The following is a 20,042-nucleotide window of genomic DNA, read 5'->3' on the forward strand; positions in this document are numbered from 1 at the left end:
CTTTATGACCAAATATGTACAACAGAAAACTGGAGGTATTTTGTTTGGTCATTCCAGATCCCTGGGCCGTGGCAGATGCCCTGGATCACCCTTGGGACAACCTGGACGTTTACACCCTTCTCCCCTTTTGCCTGATCTGTCAAGTAATCAACAGAGTAATGACTTCTCAGAACCTCAGGATGACCCTATTGACTCCCATGCGGCCACATGCGGAATGGTACCCCGATATTCTAGCTCTGCTGACTGAGGCACCGAGGGAGATTTCCCTCTGACACAACCATCTTGCCAACCACACATTGAGAAGTTCCACCAATTGGTACGGTCCCTATCTCTTCACAACTGGAGACTATCCAGTATCTCCTGTAAGCAAAAGGCTTTTCTCGCCAAGCAGTATGAGAACAGAGATATTCGGTTTTCTCAGATCATTATCTACATCTGTGTACCAGGGAAAATGGGCTGTCTACCATGATTGGTGTCATCAACAGGGTTTCTTCCCAGTCAGAACTTCTATTCAACAAGTAGCAGACTTCCTCATATTCCTCCGTAGGGAGAAGCTACTCTCTGTGTCAGCCATCAAGGGTTGCTACATCTCTGCATAATCATTAATGTAATATGATCTTTGCAATTGATTCCAATCATGAAACTTGGAATTTTCAGTTAAATGTGTTCAAGATCATCTCCATTTTTCTTTTCTTAGTATAGGTGCACACTACAGCAAGAGGCATGTTTGGTGCATAAAGATTACTGGCAGTCAGTTCCTAGGTGAACGAAGTACTAGTATAATTGTTTTCCCAAGTCAGATCACTGGAGGGCTGTGCTTAATGTTTATTGTAAGACACTATGATGGAGAAGTGGTCTTTAGCTATCATCCAGCCTTCCATAGACTATCATGCCCATGAGCCTTAGGATATTTAGGTAGCATATTCCTTATGAGAAATTTAAAGTTGGCAGTAAGAAGTGATATGTAAATAGCAGCTATTCCTGCTATTATACATGTGGTTAGGGCTCTCCACTTCCTCTTCTTTTGTCAAAAGTTTCCTAAGTGGAGTTTCTGCGCTGTTAGGCCTGTCTTTGGTTTCTGGGTTTTCTTGTGTGCTATTGAATGCCTTATTATAAGCATTGATAAGTATTGCCTTCAGACTCTGATGTTAGTACTGTCAGCAATGATCGTTGAATACTGTACTAGCCTTAATCTAATAGTGCTGGCATAGAATGCAAGTGTAACAATAAAGTTTGTTTTACTGTAAAATATATTTGATGTCTTGTAATATATTTATGATGATTGTGGTTACCTGTGTTTGCCTTTATATACCCACTGTATGCTAATGACACCAACAAACAGTCAGTGTTTTTCCTAATTTTTCAGGTATACATTGGAAGTTTTAGTGTTTACTACAAAACTATGTAATATGGTAGTAGTAGTTAGTTTTAAGAACTTAATTTATTTGCTGAGATCTAGTGCACAGTTGGTGAATTTTGTCATACATGTATGATATTTTTCACTCATGGTAAACTTGTTTGTGAGCAGCTAGTAAGATATGTGCAGTATGTGTAATATGTATTTAGCACAGCTTATGCATCTGGGTACTAATGGTTATGTATTGTGAATGTTTTTAAATGCTTAGAGTGTTATATTTACCTGTATTTTTTTTTCATTTTTTGTTGTGTAGGCAAGGGCGTTAGCAGCTCATACAGCTGAAACAGAGAAGATAAATTTTCTTGTTGGAACCCAGTCACTAAGAAGAGTTAATCAGGTGAGTGAGTTAATATTTGATATTTGGTAAATGATAATCATTCGTAGAAATCAGCCTAACCAAGTCATATTTGTATAGTATGAGACAGAGAGCAATACTTGAGCCTAGTAGATGAAACGGATGATGGTAGAATATTGGTGGTAATATTTATCTAATTGTAAGACATAATGGTCCACTCATGTTTGATGAAGGATTATTGTGGTTTATTAATAACAAAGGAAAGAGATTTCCTTAATCCAAACTATTATGGTGGTCATAGTAATAGGGCTGCTTTTGTAAAAGCCCTTGAATATGTAAGAGATCTTGGCAGAATCTATGATATACTTAATTAAAAGAAGCAAATTAACTTTTTTCTGATAAATACTGTAAATTGTAAGGTCTTAATCCCTGAGGAGAAAACACTGCTTGTTTTTCATATGACGACTTGTATTTTGTCAGCGTGTGAGTTTGTCTTTTGTTTGCCTTTATCTGAAGGAAAGTTAATGTATTTCATACCCTTTGTCATTTTTGTTGCTTTCATTTACATCTTTGTGATTGATTTCTTTGTCAAACCCTTCATGTGCAACATTTTTCTCTCTAATCATTGATAGTCTCTCAATAATTATATTTGTATGTAGTACAATGTAGATACGTACCAAGTTCTGTCTAACTTGCTTATGAAAAAACTTTATTTGATTGTTCATTTTCTTCTTTCTTATTTAGTAATATATAATTTTATGCATGACACTTACCTGGCAGGTATATATATAGCTGTATTTCTGAGTCCGACAGAATTTAAAAACTTCCGACACGCAGTGGTCGGCCAGGTGGTTAGTACCCATTCCCGCGCTGGGAGGCGGGTATCAGGAACCATTCCCTTTTCTATTCATAAATTTTCTGTCGCCGGTGATGACTACACCTGTGGTTGTTACCTCCTGACAGCTTTATTCGATTCTCGTTGCCGTGGATTTATGGACTGACTTTCGGTTGAAGTACCTGATCTTGTTGGCTTGGCATACGCATGTTTGTGGATTGTTTTTGGATATTGATTTGGATTTTTCTTTGATTTCAAGATGTCCTGATTTAGAGGTTAAGAAATCTTCTTCATGTTTAGGGTGTGCTCTATGGATGAATGCAAGGTGAGACTACCGAAAGCTACGGTAGATCCTCACACAGTTTGCTTTAAATGTAGAGGGAAAAGAATGTTCTTTTGTTAACCGTGTAATGAGGTGTGAGAAGTTGGATGAGGGTGAATGGAAGGCTCTTACTTCCTACTTGAGGAAGTTAGAGAAAGACAGGGTGAGAAAGGCTTCGTCTAGAAGTTCTAGTAAGTCTCGTATTAGCGAGGTAGAAGGAAAATCCTGTTGTAGCATTAGAACCTTCTCCAGTTTTCAGCTCCTGCGCCCTGCATCGAACCTAAGGATACGACTACGGAAGTGGCAACCTGATGAGCCACGATCCTTAGCATGGAAAAGAAGATTCGTTCGTTGCAAGGTAAGAGTAGTGAAGGTGAATTGTGCAGTGACCCCAGTGCAGTGGAGGGTGCGTCTGATCGGCTCCTTAATGCTTCCAGGCCTAGACCTCTTCCAGACTCCCAGTCCCAGTGGAGGAGGAAAGTCAACAGCCGCAGGGAAGGTTAGGGAGAACTCCCACCGATCAGGCGTCCCCTCGGTAGATCCTGATGTTCGTACCCAGGCTGCCCTTGTTCGCGCGAAGAAGGAGGTATTGCGCCAATGTCCTTCTCTTCTTCTCCTCACCTTCGCCTAGAAGAGGATGGAGCGCCTCGGATTCTTCGCGGCGCCGCTGAAGAGAGCCTGGAAGGCTCCTGGCGCCTTTCCTTCCAGCCCGGAAGTTTTTCCAGTAGAGGCGGAAGTAGAGACAAGAAACCCAGGAGGGGAGCAGGAGTTCTCCGCCTCATAGTAGGCTTTGAGCTCTTCTCCGGTGGAGGATTTTGCAAGATCTCCAGCTCGGATTCTTGCTGGGCTGCAAGCGCAGATTTCGGCTCTGGCGGGCTCCTTGGCAGGAGGAATGCGTTGGAAAGACTTCTCTCTCCCTGTCAAGAAGTCTAGGATTCCTTCGCCTGTGTTACCTTCTCAGTCAGAGTCGGCTCTCTCTCCTGTATCAGCGGATGGAAGGAGGCGCTCTCTTCCCTCGGCAGAGCGCTTGTCGTCTTCCAGGCGTCAATCGCCCAAGAAGCTTTCTCGTGGTGACTACATTTCTCCAGTAGAAAGGGATCTAGCGCCTAGTAGGCGCTCGTCTAAAGACAGGCGTACAGCCTCGTCTTCTTGCTCCTTTCCGAAGATCCTTCAATCTCCGGATAAGAGAGCCTCCTCTTTAATGGATTCGTCAAGAGACAGGATCTCGCCTTTTGTTAGGCGCCTTGAGCCTAGTAGGCGCTATCCCCAAGTAGAAGCTCTCCCGCTCCCAAGCGCGGTGCGAAGATAGGCGCTTTTCCCTCCTATAGGGCGCGGCTCTCCTTAGCCGCTCTGTTCGGGACAGGCGTGTAGAGCCTGAAAGATATGTCTCTTCTGGGAGACTACCTTTTGAAGAGACACACAAGTCTAGATCGAAGTTTGTGGAGCATGGTAGACGTCGGTCACCTAGTAGGCGACCTTCTCCAGGGCTTCGCTCTACTGTAAGTAGGCGCCAAGAGCCTAGTAGGCGTTCGCCTCATGGTAGGCGCAGCTCGCCTGGCAGCCGCTCTCCTTTGGACAGGCGCATGGATCCTGTTAAGCGCCTTGAACATAGTAGGCTCTCCTCTCCTAGCAGGCGCTCCCCTTTGGAAGCCCGGGATTCTAGGAGTAGTCTTAAGGATCAAAGAGTACGCACTCCAATCAGGAGTAGGAAGGACTCATTCGAGAAGGAGCTCTCCAGAAGCTTTGGGCTTCCCCTGATAGGCGCCAGACTGCTACTAGACACTCACTAGACAGACGCACTTCTTTAGAGAAGTCTAACTCGCCCTCGTAAAGAAGCGGAGGGTTCTTCAGTGGATGAAGTTGAACCTTCAGAAGAGGATTTAGTGAAGGACTCTTCAGTTTTGTCCTATAAGATCCTTACAGATCTCCTTCTTCAAGAGTTTGGAGACTCCACCCTTACTCCCGTCGCTCCTCCGTCTCCTCTCTCTTTATTCTCGACTTTGAAGAAGACGAAAGTTTCCTCTTGTGTGAGGATGAAGCCAACTATCTCAATGAAGAAGGCTTTGAGAGGTTTTGGTGATTGGCTGCTTTCTAGGAGGAGAAAGGGAAGACTGTGTTTTCTTTCCCTCCTTCCAAGCTTACAGGCAGACTGGGGTTTTGGTACGAGTCTGGAGAACCCCTAGGCCTGGGTCTTCCTTCATCGGCGGATGCGGACTTCTCTTCACTGGTGGATGCAGCACGACGCTCGGCTCTTTTGTCTGCTAAGACTACCTGGGCTATGAACGAGCTTGACCACCTGTTGAAGGGAATGTTCAGAGTTTTGGAAGTCTTCAACTTCCTTGACTGTCTTTGGGGGTCTTGGCTAAGAAGACTCAGAACCCGGATGCTATTTTCGCCAGAAGATCTCAACAGTGTTCTAACGTGCATTGATAAAGCAGTTAGAGATGGATCGAGCGAAATAGCCTCCCTGTTCGGAGCAGGGATCCTTAAGAAGAGATCAGTCTTCTGCTGCTTTTCTGACAAAGTCCGTATCGCATGCCCAAAGAGCCTCGCTTCTGTATTCGCAGCTCTTGCCTCTGCTATTTCCGAAGAAGATAATCCAGGACATCTCAGGATCTATCTCTGCGAAGGCGACTCAGGACATGCTCGCGCAGATCGCACGGAAGCCTAGGACCTCCTTCCAGACGAAGACGAAGAAAGGAGACTCCAGCTAGACAGGAGCCCTTTCGAGGGGGCCCTCCTTCTAGAGCTCTACCTCGAGAGGTAATAGACCTTTTCAAGAGAGGTAGATCCTTCTCACGCTCTTCCAGAGCTAAGAAGTAGGGAAGTAGTCCTCCAAACATCAGTAGGTGCCAGGCTTCTAAGATTCTCGGAAGCCTGGGCAAAGAGAGGAGCGGACAACTGGTCCCTCTCAATTATCCGGAAAGGATACCTGATTCCCTTTACGGAAAGACCACCGTTGACGACGACTCCGAGGGAGTTGGTGGCCAGGTACAGGGATCCCATCATTGAGCCTTGCTTTAAACACAAGCAGTGGAACAAATGTTCGAGAAAGAGGCTATAGAGCTAGTGAGCGACCCTTGCTCAGCGGGCTTTTACAACCGCCTTTTTCTAGTTCCAAAAGCCTCAGGAGGATGGAGACCGGTTCTGGATGTAAGCGCCTGAATTTCTTTGTAGAAAAGAGGAAGTTCGCCATGGAGAGACATCCTCAGTGTTGGCGGCCCTTCGTCCAGGGGATTGGATGGTGTCCCTAGATCTTCAGGACGCTTACTTCCATGTGCCTATCCATCCTTCTTCAAGGAAATACCTCAGGTTCATGATGGGAGGAAGGATATTCCAGTTCAGGGCCTTGTGTTTCGGCCTTTCAACAGCCCCTCAGGTCTTCACAGGCCTAATGACAAAAATGTAGCAAGATGGCTACACTTGGAGGGAGTCAGAGTGTCCCTTTACTTGGACGACTGGCTAATCAGAGCCAAGTCGCAGAAAAGATGTTTTGGAGGACCTACAAAAGACCCTTTTCATGGCAAGTCTCTGGGACTTTTGGTGAACTTTCAAAAGTCTCAGTTGATCCCCAGTTCCAAGGATCGTGATCTATCTGGTGGGGATTCGGAATGGCTTCTTCTCTGGATTTTCGGGCTTTTCCGTCTCCAGAAAGGATAGCCCGAGGGTCAGAGAAAGTCAAAGCCTTCCTAGAGAAAGACGTATGCACAGCGAGGGAGTGGATGAGTTTGTTGGGGACACTCTCCTCGTTGGAGCAATTCCTTTCTCTAGGAAGGTTGCACCTCAGACCTCTCAGTTCTTTCTACATCGAAACTGGAGGTGTCGTTCGCAAAACCTAGAGTTCTCCTTCGAGATCTCAAGAGAAATCAAGAAGGACCTCTCTTGGTGGGCCAACCCTCTCAGGTTTGCAGAAGGGATGTCCCTTCACATTCCGAACCCCAACCAAGTGTTGTATTCCGACGCCTCGGAAACAGGTTTGGGGAGCAACGCTCGGCTCAAGAGAAGTGTCAGGCACCTGGAAGAAGGAACAGGTGACCTGGTACTCAACAAGAAGGAGCTGATGGCTGTTTGGCTAGCTTTGAAAGCTTTCGAGCCCCACGTCCTAGCTTCAGCAGTACAGATCAACTCGGACAACACCACGGCCCTGGCTTACATCAGGAAGCAGGGGGGGACTCACTCTTTCTCCCTGTACGAGACAGCAAAAGAACTTCTGCTGTGGGCAGAGGAAAGAAAGATTTGTCTCCTTACCAGGTTCGTACAGGGAGAAAAGAACGACAGAGCAGACCTCCTAAGCAGGAAAGATCAAGTCCTGCCTGCAGAGTGGACTCTTTCACGAGGATGTTTGCCAGGACCTGTGGAAGCTTTGGGGCAAGCCTCATATAGACCTCTTCGCCACAGCCAAGAATGCGAGGATAGCCAACCCACTACTGCTCTCCGATATCGGACCCGAGGGCAGTGTCGATAGACGCTTTTCTACTAGATTGGAAGGGTCTAGACATGTATGCTTTTCCTCCATTCAGATACTGGTAGAGAGACTAAGAAATTTGCAGAATCGGAGGCAGCAAGGATGACGCTGGTAGCCCCGTTCTGGCCCGCACAAAAAGTAGGTTTCACAGAGGTACTGGATGGTTAGTAGATCTTCCGAGAACATTACCACAGAGGATCGATCTGCTCAGACAACCCCACTTCGAGAGGTATCACAAAAACCTCCCCGCTCTAGATCTGACTGGCTTCAGACTGTCAAAGTTTTGGTCAGAACGAGAGGCTTTTTCTGCAAGAGTTGCAACGGCTATCGCAGACACAGAAGGCCTTCTACCCTTAGAGTCTACCAATCGAAGTGGGACGTCTTTTCGGCGATGGGGGGGGGTGTAGGAACCATCACTTTTCCTCTTCCAGTACCTCTGTAACCCAATAGTAGACTTCTTACTTTTCCTTAGGGAAGAAAGTGGATTGGCGGTATCAACCATTAAAGGCTATCGTAGCATGCTGTCTGCAGTGTTTAGGCACAGAAACTTAACATTTTCAGAAGACAAGGACCTTCATGATCTAATAAGATCGTTTGAAACATCCAAGAAGGTTTCGCCAGGGATTCCGAGTTGGAATCTGGATGTAGTGCTACGTTTCCTTGAGGTCCACTAAGTTCGAACCCGCCTCAGTCTGCCTCGTTTAGAGACCTCACGAGGAAGACAACTCATGGCATTGGCTTCCGCAAAGAGGGTTAGTGAACTCCATGCACTAGAAGGAAATGTGGGATCAGAGGAGATGCAGCTATCTGTTCATTCCTACCTTCGTTCTTGGCTAAGAACGAGAACCCCTCAAATCCTTGGCCTAGGAGCTTTGCAGTCCAAGGCTTGTCTGCATTAGTAGGCGAGGAAGCAGAGAGGTCGCTTTGCCCAGTACGAAGCTTAAAGTTTTATCTACAGAGAAAGAAAAAACTTAAGGGCAATGATGTCAACCTTTGGTGCTCTGTAAGAGATCCAAGGAGGACTCTTTCGAAGAATGCGCTTTCTTTCTTTATCAGAGGCCTGGTGAAGAAGCGCATGTGATATGTGATGAAAGTCAATTCAAAGTTCTTAAGGTCAAAGCTCATGAGGTAAGAGCTATTGCCACGTCATTGACTTTCAACAAAAACATATCCCTGAGTAATATTATGAAGGCAACATTCTGGCGTTGCAACTCAGTCTTTGCAAACCACTATCTGAGAGACGTCAAAATTACGTTTGAAAAGTGCTTCGGGTTAGGCCCGTACGTATCGGCGGATTCGTGCTGGGGCAGGGAGCTGAGACATATCCTTTGTAGTATATATTTTCCCCCTTGTTAGGTTGTAAGTTTTTGGTTGTTTGAAAGAACATGCGGGTAGGCATGTTTTTCATTTCGTAGTTCTAACAATGATTAGATTGGTTAGGTGATCGGTTTATTTTTGTTTGAGCTCCTTGCAATGATAGTGGTTAGGTTCTGTCATATAAGTTGGGCGAATCCCCATTGACAGATCCTGCTCGGATTCTATCAAGTAAGCGGATAACCAAATCCCTTTTGATAGACCCAAAGAGTCTGTCAGCTGTAGGTCACGCCCTCGCTGAAGCTCTTAAGGCAACGCAGACTCATAGACAGTAACTACGAAGTCTTCTGCCTAAACAGGTAAGAACCTCCAAGGTTGTATTTACATCCTACAACTAGTGTTGTTTTCCCCTTTTTTCCATCCCATTTATATTGCTGTCTCTTTCCCTCCACCAAGGGTGTCAATCAGCTAAGTATATATCTGACAGGAAAGTTCATGACAAAAATGTTATTGTTAGTATACAATAAGGTTTTGTACATACTTACCTGGCAGATATAACGATTGATGGCCCGCCCAGCCTCCCCTCAGGAGACAGGTGGAAGGAAAAATTCTGGCTGGAAAGGGAGATTGGTTCTTACAGCCGCCACCCAGCGGCAGGTAAGGTAGATCACCTGACCTACCTGTCGCGTGTGCCGCGAGTTTTGAATTCTGTCGTGACGTCAGAGACGTAAAGCTAAGTATATATCTGCCAGGTAAGTATGTACAAAACCTTATTGTATACTAACTAATAACATTTTTACTAAGGAACATTACTTTACTACTTACCTTTATGCCTTGGGTCTGTGTGAGTAATGATAAAGATATTGGCTTTATTTTGTTTCAGATATCTTAATTACAAAATATTCAGTTTGCTATTGTGTGCAATTTTTGCTTATATGTAGGTTCATATTTTACCTTTTTTTAGTTAGTATTATATTCTCAGACAGGGTACTGCATGAATACCTCATGTGGTATAAATTGCCTGTGTCTTTATAGTTGTGTGATGTATGCAGATTCTACTTTCACCTTTGATCTTGCTGTGGCATTGGTTCCATGATTTCTCTAGATGCCTTTAAATCTGTTTTACTTGACCCTCAGGGGTGACACCTACATTTGTGTGTAGGTTATTCCTTCTTTTTCATGGATATTGTGACTGAAGAGACAGTGAGGGAATTCTTATCAAGTTTCTTTTTATCTGTATCTCTGTCCTTACCAGATGTATTGTGAAACAGGATTATTAGAATCTATTAGTTCCATTTTCTTTGCTACCCAGTAAGTTACTACCATATTCATATGTCATGTGGTCTTCAAGACACGTGAATTCTGTAGGTTCCTACATCCTCTAATGCGGGATAGTTGTTTTATCTAGGATATTAGTTGAAGAAGACAAGACCTAGGTTTTATTCTTGATAATAATTGTGTCGTAGTTGTAGCATTGTGATTGTGAATATGGATTTCAGTATCTTGTCCCTTCAGCAGAGCAGCTTTCAGACCTAACTTTTAAAGTTGTAAATGAGAATACTTTCAAAGACTTTTCACATCTGTTGGATAATCAGCAGTTTGCTTTTATAGCATGAATGGTATTTGTTCGACACGGCATACAAATTCCTTCGGTCCTTTTACAATAGGAAGATACTAGCGGCAGCTGGATAGGTCGTAAGCTTTCGAACAAGGGGTTCGGTAGTTTAACTGCTTGTCCGACAGGCGCGCGCGCGCGACTGGGAGGTAAACAAATCACTTTTGCTTTCGGCCTCACGGTGGATGGACGTGTGTGTTCGCTCTCTGCCCGCTGCTCGTCGTTTGCTTTCTAGTTTGTTTGTAATTGTGTATGAAAGAGCTTGTAAGTACAGTTATTCTCTCCTTCATATTACTAATTACGCTGCAATCAATTACAATGGAATCTCCCCGCCTCGCTACCCCAAGGAGACTTTGCCCGGGTACCGAAGGGCGAAAATGTGGGATATTCAGGTCTTTCCCAGAGATTGACCCTCATGTCTTGTGTGCTCGGTGCCGGGGGCGCGAATGCACCCGGGCCGAGCCCTGTGATGTTTGTATGGACTGGTCGGAGGCGCAGTGGACATTGTATGAGGGCAGGAAGAAGCGAAGGCCTGCAAAGGAGTCGTCGGAAAGCTCTCCCGCGACTCCTTTGGGTTTACGGACACTTCGTCTTTCTTTCCTGCCTGCCGCCGCTCAACTTCCACGTCTCGCGCCTTCCCCTTCGGGGGGGTATCTATGGTCCTTCTCCTCTCCCGATGTGTCGAGTGTGGAGGAGGGCGCTAGGTACCCCGACGTAGAGTTGTACTCTGGGTCCTCTATCCGCTCGTCTTCGCGCGAGCGGGTAGGGGATCCTTCTAACCACCCGACTTTTGCCTCCTCAGGTGCGGTTGCCGTGAAGGATGACCTTGGACAGGTGTGGGCGTCGTTGGGACTGCAGGGCGTGCCGAGTGTCCAGGGGCTGCTCCTTCATCTCGCTGGCTCCGTGGCGGTTACGCACGCTACGGTAACAACCACCACCACGACCCTGACAACACCTGGCTACGCGTCACCTCCTCACCTGGTGTACACCCAGCACGCGGTCTCTGTAACACCAACAACATCGGTGCAGGGGCCAGTCGCCGTAACTCGGGGGAGTGTGATGCCGCCACCTGGGTTTGCCGTGCTGCCGCGTCCGGACTTTGTATGCCCGAAGAGCTCGCCCCTGGACCTCCCACCGGTGCCGATGACGTCTCTGCCGGTGACCCGACCAGCTGTACCTGCCGTACCTGCCCAGACCACCGCTGCTGTTCCTGTTCCTGATCCTGCCGTGTCTGCTGCCGTTCCTGTGATGCCCGCACCTGCTGATGTCGTTCCCGTTCCTGGCGCCGCTGCTCCCGATGCTGGTCTGGTCGGACAGGTGCGTCCGGGCCCTGTTGCTTCGGCAACAGCAGCCCCGGCTCCGTCCTGGATGACAGACCTGACGTCGGTCCTGAGGAGGTTGGCGAAGAAGAAGAAGAAGAGGAGGAAGGTGTCGTCGTCGTCTTCATCGTCTTCTTCGTCGTCGTCGTCTGCCGCCTCTTCCCCTTCTTCTTCTAAGGCTCCCCGCCTAAGAAGAAGAAGGTCGCCTCCCCCCCCCCCCTAAGAAGTCTTCTTCGGGAGCTTCTAAGGGCCCGTCTCGCTCTGGTGAGACGGGGGTTTTGGTTCTTCCGGTTTTCTTCGCTGGTCGCCCGCTCCTTCGGGAGGAGCAGGACCCGTCTCTTCTTCTCCCGCAAGGAGAAGACTACGGGGACCAGAGGGGTGCCGGCTAACACCGGCACTTCCTCACCTGCTGTCAGTGGTTCGGCCACAGCAGCAGGATCCGTCTCGGCCTCTCGTTCGCGAGAGGTACCGAGGGTACGGTCGCCTACCAGCGACCGTGCAGCCAGGAACCAGACCCCTGAGTCCGCTCAGCGTCAGGTTCACGGCACGGAGCGGAAGACTGGTGAGAGCCGCTCACGCGACTCTCACCAGACCAGCTCTCGCTCTCGCGGCGAGCAGCTGGCTACCCGTTCGGACGTGACGGTCCATGAATCCGGCCACGGGCTGAGGCTGGGAAGAGGTCCCCCCGTTCGCCGGCGGACCAGCCACGGCTGGTACCAGCGAACTGACGCACAGTGAGGACACGCCCACCGTGTTCTCAACCGTGACAGTGGAGCTCGCGGTCGCCTGACCGTCGCTCTCACAGAGAGCGGTCGGGTACGCGACCAGCACCAGCTCCTCTGACACACGAGACCGGGGGCCTGGGCCGCCGTTCTCGGTCCAGCCGTTTCTTCCGCAGCGAGACGGCTCGACTAGGTCTGCAAGCTCGATCGCCACCACCGCGGGTTGACGATCGCCTGCAGTCCTCCAAGCCCGCTGGTTCTGCCAGCGAGCGAGGAGAGAGCGTCAGGTCTGCCTCTCCCATACCTTCAACCTCCTCGGGCTACACCGGGAGGGGCGAGGTATTGAGGAGTGATCGTTGAAGGGTGCGCCCTTCAGGATCCCGCCACGTCGGCGTACGTACCAGGCTCGGTTCTCGGACCAGCCAGTCTTAACGCGCAGGTGGTTGGAGGAGACCGAGAGGGGGCTGTCGCTGCTCCTCTCCTTGAGGGAGGAGGGTCTCGGGAGGTGCTCCTGTTTGAGGGACTGGACGGTCCGACTCCACAGGATGCAATCACTCCCGAGATCCAGAGGAACTTTGCCGAGGTTATTGCGCTGATTCGTCAGCACAACGACCTCGGGGGAGGATCGCCGCTCCCACCATCCGAGCCCACGTCCCGGCTCGCGTCGTTCTGGGGCCCAAGAAGAGGAACCCAGACCGACTGGTGGGTTTGCCGCGGTCAGAGCTGGCTGACTCGGGATGCAGGACCAAGTTGAATCGCTTGTCTCTGGACAGGACGGTTCGCTGAAGTCTAGCAGGTCTAGCAAGCTACTTCCACCTCCTCTGCTACGACAGCGGCGGTTTTACGTGCCATCTGAGGATCCAATGCCGCCCAAACAGGTAAACCCGGAGTTAGCGAGGCTGACTCCGGGTGTGTCTCTGCAACAGCTCCTGTCCGAGAACCTGTGGTTCTCGCAGCAAGAGGCACTAGGCCTGGAATCTACCGCCATGGCAGCTTTCCACCGGCCGTCTCCTGGCTAGATCTGTGGTCCCTCACAGTTTCTAAGGTCGCAGCCAGCTCCGGGGGTATTTCTCCCGAAGAGGACTCGGCCTTCAGGAGAATCTGCCAGTCTGGAGGAAGAGCCATCTCCTTCCTTGCCCACCAGACGGTAAACCTGTGGGCCAACCTGGTTCTCCGACGAAGGGACGCTGTCCTGACTCGGGTTTCCAGGGCGGCCGGGCGTGAAGCGGCACTGGGTCTTCGAAACGGACCTCTACGGAGTTCCACGTCTCTCTTCCCAGGAGAGATGGTGGACGCTGCGGTGGACAGACGGCGCACTGATGACAGTGACCGTCTGGTTCACCAGGCAGTCGCGAAGGCTTCTGGGCAGCCTCGGACTGCGGCCAAGTCTAAGAGCTCGGCTAGCGCTTCCTCGGCTGCTAAGACGGTTGCTGCGTCGAAGCCCCGAGGAATGACTCTGTCTTCTTCGACTTCTGGCAAGGGGCCGTAACCAGCCCTCCTCCCAGCCCTCCTCATCCCGTTGGAGGCTCTGGGGAAGAAGTCGAAGAAAGGGGGGAAACGGTAGGGACGGCGTTCCCCCTCACCTGCTGCCGGAAGTGGGGGGGTGCCTGGCCAGCCATTGGGCAACTTGGCAGCGCTACGGCGCCGAGACCTGGATTGTAGATGTCCTTCGGGAGGGATATCTATTACCCTTCGAATCTCGGCCACCCCTCACCTCCAACCCGGTCCAACAGCAGTCATACGTCCCCGGGTCACCGAAGGACGTAGCACTCAGACAGGAGATCAAGGACCATGATGAGCAAGAGAGCTGTAGAGATCGTTACGGATCAGTCACCGGGCTTTTACAGTCGACTCTTCCGGGTGGGGGAAAAAAGTCTACGGGAGGCTGGCGCCCGGTGATAGATCTCTCTCCCCTGAACCGGTTTTGTGCGCCAGACCCGGTTCACGATGGAGACGGCACGCTCAGTGCTGGACTCCATCAGGGAGAACGATTTCATGCTTTCAGTGGACTTGAAGGATGCGTATTTCCAAATACCCATTCATCAGTCCTCCAGAAAGTACCTCCGCTTCATCCTCGACGGGACGGTGTACCAGTTCAGGGCACTGTGCTTCGGTCTCTCAACCGCCCCACAGGTGTTCACGCGAGTTTCACTCTGGTGTCTGCTTGGGCCCATTCGCACGGGATACGTCTGATGAGGTATCTCGACGATTGGTTGGTCCTGGCGAGCTCCCGCTCGCAGTTGCTACAGGACAGGGATCGGCTGCTCGAGTTCTGTCGCGATCTGGGGATCGTTGTGAACTTCGAGAAGTCCGATCTCGAGCCCAAGCAGAGGATTGAAGTACTGGTATATGCTGATCGACACGGTAGCAGGGCGGGTCTTCCCCGCAGACTCGCGGATCAGCAGATTCAGGGAGGCAGCCAACCAGTTCCTGTCTCGGCAGGAACAGGTAGCTCAGCGATGGCAAGTCCGTGATCGGACACCTGTCGTCACTCGAGAAGTTAGTCCCTCACGGGCGTCTTCACCTGCGGTCTCTTCAGTGGAGACTAAAGGAGAGTTGGTCACAGGCGACGGATCCCCCAACGCTTTCCAGTGTCACTGACACAGGAGGTGAGGCAGGACCTAGCCTGGTGGCTCGACGACAGGAACCTCTTAAGAGGAGTGCCTCTGCGCATCCTCCCCCGGACATGCAGCTGTTCTCAGAACGCATCGACCGAGGGATGGGGCGCACACTGGAGGAGTTGCTGACTTCAGGAGTGTGGGACGAGAACGACAAGCACCTTCACATCAATGTACTGGAACTCAAGGCAGCGTTCCTCGCTCTCCAAGAGTTTCAGGACCGCTTGATGGGACACTCAGTGGTGTTGATGTGCGACAACACCACGGTGGTGGCTTACGTCAACAAACAGGGGGGCCTAGTGTCCCTCCCGTTGTACCAGTTGACACGGCAGGTGCACGAGTGGGCTCAGGCACACTCAATAGAGCTGTCGGCACGCTACATTCCAGGGAAGAGGAATGTAGTAGCAGACACGCTCAGACCGTCGGGATCAGGGTGATAGGGACCGAATGGTCTCTACACCAGGACGTGGCGGAAAGGCTCGGTTTCGACCTGTGGGGGCGACCAGTCGTGATCTGTTCGCCACCCGGCACAACAGGAAGCTCCAGGTGTTCTTCTCGGCCGTGCCGGACCCATGGGCAGCTGCAGAGGACGCTCTTCAACACCCGTGGGACAACCTCTTCGCCTATGCCTTTCCCCCGTTCAGCCTGATTCGCAAGGTGATCAGTCGAGCGCTGGTAACCCCGAATCTCAGGATGATCCTGGTGGCTCCCAAATGGCCACAGGCCATTTGGTATCCGGACCTGCTGGCTCTTCTCGCAGGAGAACCGAGAGAGATTCCCCCTTGGCACAACCTTCTCGCCCAGCCACACGTCGAACGGTACCACCGAGCAGTCCAGTCCCTACGTCTTCACGGCTGGCTGTTATCCACCATCTCTTGCGAACGAGAGGCTTTTCTCGTAGCGCAGCAACAGAGATGGCTGGAAACGTCCGTCAGTCCTCTGCAGCTGTGTACCAGGGAGTGGGCCGTCTTCTGTGGTTGGTGTCGTAGACGGGGTCTATCTCCTCTCAGAGGCCACTCTTCAGCAGTAGTCGGATTTCCTCGTTTTTCTTCGCCGAGGAGAAGCTCCTTTCAGTCCCCACACGTGGAAAGGATAACAGAGCCGCCTTGGCGCTCGTCCTGAAACTGAGGGGGTTGACATCTCGAACTCGTTCGAGATCTCCTTGCTGATGAGGAGCTTCGAGAGGTCTTGCCCACCCAGGGAACTCAGGCCCCCTGCGTGGGTACGTGACTCTCGTCCTTAGGAGTCTGACTCGAACACCGTTCGAGCCACTCCGAGAGTCGTCAGACAGGGATCTGACCCTCAAGACCCTCTTCTTGCTGGCCCTGGCATCGGCGAAGAGAGTAGGGGAACTTCATGGTCTTCCTATGATGTACGACACTCCAGGGGATGGGGATCCGTGACGCTCGATTTCGTCCCGAACTTCGTTGCGAAGACTCAGAAACCGTCAGTCCCTGATGACAGGTTCGAGTCATTCACCGATTGCCCTCCCTATTGGACTTCACCGATAATGATGCGGATGAGATGCTGCTTTGTCCTGTGAGGGCGCTACGGCGCTATCTGAAGAGAACTCGACACCTCAGGCCTGAGTGTCGACGCCTCTTCGTTAGCACCGGGGTCACCAAAGAAAGAAGTATCCAAGAACACTCTTTCATTCTGGCTGCGTGAGGTCATCAGGAGGGCGATGAGGCTGATGGTAGTGACGACATCCGTACGTCCCGTCCGAGAGCTCACCGAAGTCAGAAGTATTGGCCCTCGTTGGCAGTTTCGCAAAGAACTTCTCCGTGGCGCAGGTCCTCTGAAGGCAGGGGTCCCTGGTCTAACCAGACTACCTTTACGTCCTTCTACCTTCGGGATATTGCCCACAGGTCCTTGGATACCTTTTCCTTGGGACCGTGGTGGCTGCTCAACAAGTTGTGTAGCTAACCCAGACCCTCGCAGGCTGAACAGCATCGAGTCCTGGTGGTGACTGTGTGGATGGATGTGAGTGAGTGAGTGACTGGCTCTCTCTTCCACATCTTTTCCTTCCCCTCTACCTGTGTGGGCAGAGGGCCATGGTCGTCACTACGCTGGATGAGGACGAGATGCAGGTGAGCTATATGACAGAGCCCCATCCTATCCCTTTCACTAGGGATAGGAGCAGAAATATCCACCACTTCCTTCTGCAAGGGGGGGAAGTGGATGCCTACAAGAGTCAAACCCATGACTTTTATATTTGCTCCTGTACAGGAACAAGTTCTTGCATTGCTGTACTAAGAGATGCGCCATGCCCTCTCTTAGTACTCGGCCCAGAGGTCTGACCATTGATCCTGCGGTGCACACCCCGATCAATCGGACAGAGGCTTGGATCCCTCCCTCGCTCTTACGACCAGGGAGACTTCCAAGGTAGGGCGAACACCAGTCTGTTCACAAAAGACTCAGATTCCACCCACCAAGAATTGAGTCTTCCTATTGTAAAGGGACCGAAGGTTTGTATGCGTGTCGGAACAAATGACAATTTGTCCAAAATTGCATTTTTGCCTAACTATACAAACCTGGAGGTCCTTTTACACATAGCCCCACCTCATGCCACCCCTCACTCTGCAGTTTTTGCTTGGGCCAAAGCAAAAGTGATTTGTTTTGTTTACCTCCCAGTCGCGCGCGCGCGCCTGTCGGACAAGCAGTTAACTACCGAACCCCTTGTTCGAAAGCTTACGACCTATCCAGCTGCCGCTAGTATCTTCCTATTGTAAAAGGACCTCAGGTTTGTATAGTTAGGAAAAAATGCAATTTTGGACAAATTGTCATTTTTTTAATTAAATGGAGAGATAACATCCATGACTGTATGCAAGGCAGGTCTTTCAACCAGCAGTCCATAGAAACCTTTCATCACTGGAAATTTTGAGTGACCTGGTTGATGTCTATTTTTGCCACACTGCAGAGGGCGTGACGAAAGCTTAGAAAACTGTAGTAGTACTTACAATAAATCCATAGACATTATAGTAGTATAGCTGACATCCAGGCAATCTCCAGATAAAAAAAAACATATATTCACTTGCAGTTCACCACTCAATATGTATAATTTCTTGACTGACTCCTTAAGCACATTCAGTTAATCTTGCTTTCATTAAGTAATTTAACAAGACTTCGGAGTCACATACATATTTAGAATTTTGTAAGGCTTTCCCTAATGATTTGTTCTTAAGTGAGAGGTGAAAAGTAGAATAAGGTGTTTATGGAATTAAGCAGCAAAATGTGAGAGAACACAAGGAATGATTGACAAGTATAAGTCATAAAGAAATGCACCTGAAACCCAAAAAGATGCTGCAAAGTCTAAAGTGATCTCTGCAGGCACACTTTAGGCAGTACAGGCAATCCCCGGTTATTGGAGATCCGGTTTTATGGCGCATGTCTAGCGGTGGCAATATCTGAATTTTCAGTGCCAATATGCGCCGATTCCCCGATGTCGGAGATGATCCTTGCTTATCAGCTCCGAGCCTCGGTTATCGGCAGCACTGGGCCTCAGTTACTGGCACTATTATCGCTGATTTTGGGTTATCTGCGATTTTCAGTTATCGTCATGCCGTCGAGAATGGAACCCCCGCCGATAACCAGGGACTGCCTGTACTCCCTTCAGTGAGTACTTCCTGCTAGTGCAAGAAAATTGTCACTAGTTATTTAATTATTTAGATTCCTTACCCTCGTCATGCCTTTAAATATCAAATATGTTTGTCACAGAAAAAGAATGCTTTTGTTGTTGGGTTTCAACACTTTTTTGTATGATGCATAGAGAGACATCTAGAGACACCTTCAGACATGTGTGAAGTCAGTCATATGCCAGCTATCTTTTGATTCTGATAGTAATTAAAGTCACCAGACTTTTCCAAATCTTTTGGAAATTGTTCTATTTTCCTGAAATTCTCAAGCTGTACACCCACAGACATGTTATTCCTCTCTCTCTTATGGGGAGTCATACTTCCTCACTTGTTTTTCAACTTATGCAAATAAACATTTGTGTTTTCCTGCGATTTACTTTTGGAATAAGAGCATATTTATATCTTGCCTCTTATCTTAATTACCACATGCTCTGATCAAGTGCAAGAAATGTGTACATCCCAGAAAATACTGTTTGGTCCTACATGAATACAAACTCTCAATCTTTACATATGGAAATACCTTCAGTGCAGCTGGAAAGCCATTCAATTCAAACAAGGTTGTTAGGTAGTTAACTACTGGTTAGTCGGGTGGGGAGTTGCATCCTCCCATCTGGCAGTGTATCCGCTTACCTTCTGGCAGCCTCTTGAGCTGCACGCATCCTGTTTTGCTCTGCCCGCTTACTGGTTTTCTTCATTCACCCACAATCATAGTTTTTCCACTGATCGTTATTTGTGTGATTCTTTGTGATATTGTGACTTACTGCTGGATTGATGGACACTGTCCATGTCCAAGATAGCTTCCTCTGGAAAGTGATCCTCACTCTTTATGTACTCATTGCTGCCATCATGAGTGTAACCAAGGTAGCCCATGTTATGATTTCATTTTCATTGTCATCATCTTCTTCGTGTTCCAGTAGCCTTTTCTGCTTCTGGTTCCAAGGGTCCCTTTACATGGACAGGCCGGAGGAAGAAGAAGGTTGCTTCTCCCTACTGTAAGAAGGCCCGCAGGCCTTCGTACAGTCAGCCTTCTCCCAGAGAAGAGGCACAGGGATTTCTCGATTGCTCTCTCATGTCCACATACACAGGGATAGTGCCACGGGGTTCTCTGGACTCCCATGACACGAGAGTAACAGGTGCTTGGGCCTCCACAGATATCTGTGTCACCAATACTGGTCCCCAGAAGTCACCCTCTTGGGTTGGTAAAGAACCTTCTTCTGCAACTGTTGCATGGGTGTCTACCATGGGTGCTGTGTGTACGTAGGTCTCCACTGAAACCCTTGTCACCGAAGGTACACAAGTTTCTATGAAACCTGGTGTCACCAATACCAGTTCCAGAAAGTCATCTTCATGGACTGGTAGCATAACTCTTGGACTCCCATGGCATCGATGAGTGCTTGCAGTCTGCAGTCTGTCACAACAAAGGAATGTGAGCCCACAGGGTGCAGGCACTGCCTCACCCTCTAAATGTTCCACAAGGAAATGGTG

At 49.5% G+C, this 20,042-nt stretch overlaps 1 protein-coding gene across 5 annotated transcripts in view; it reads left to right on the forward strand.

Annotated features, from left to right (window-relative positions):
• The window catches only part of LOC135223225 (EARP-interacting protein homolog), a 38,558-nt gene that overhangs the window by 5,569 nt on the left and 12,947 nt on the right, over nt 1-20,042 (forward strand). For all 5 annotated transcript variants that reach the window (XM_064261716.1, XM_064261719.1, XM_064261715.1 and 2 more), the window contains exon 3: nt 1,671-1,754. In XM_064261716.1, the coding sequence (XP_064117786.1) occupies nt 1,671-1,754 (84 nt within the window). The remainder of the gene's footprint in view (nt 1-1,670; nt 1,755-20,042) is intronic.

This window comes from Macrobrachium nipponense, chromosome 8 (assembly GCF_015104395.2).
Source record: "Macrobrachium nipponense isolate FS-2020 chromosome 8, ASM1510439v2, whole genome shotgun sequence".
NCBI classification, from domain to species: domain Eukaryota; kingdom Metazoa; phylum Arthropoda; class Malacostraca; order Decapoda; family Palaemonidae; genus Macrobrachium; species Macrobrachium nipponense.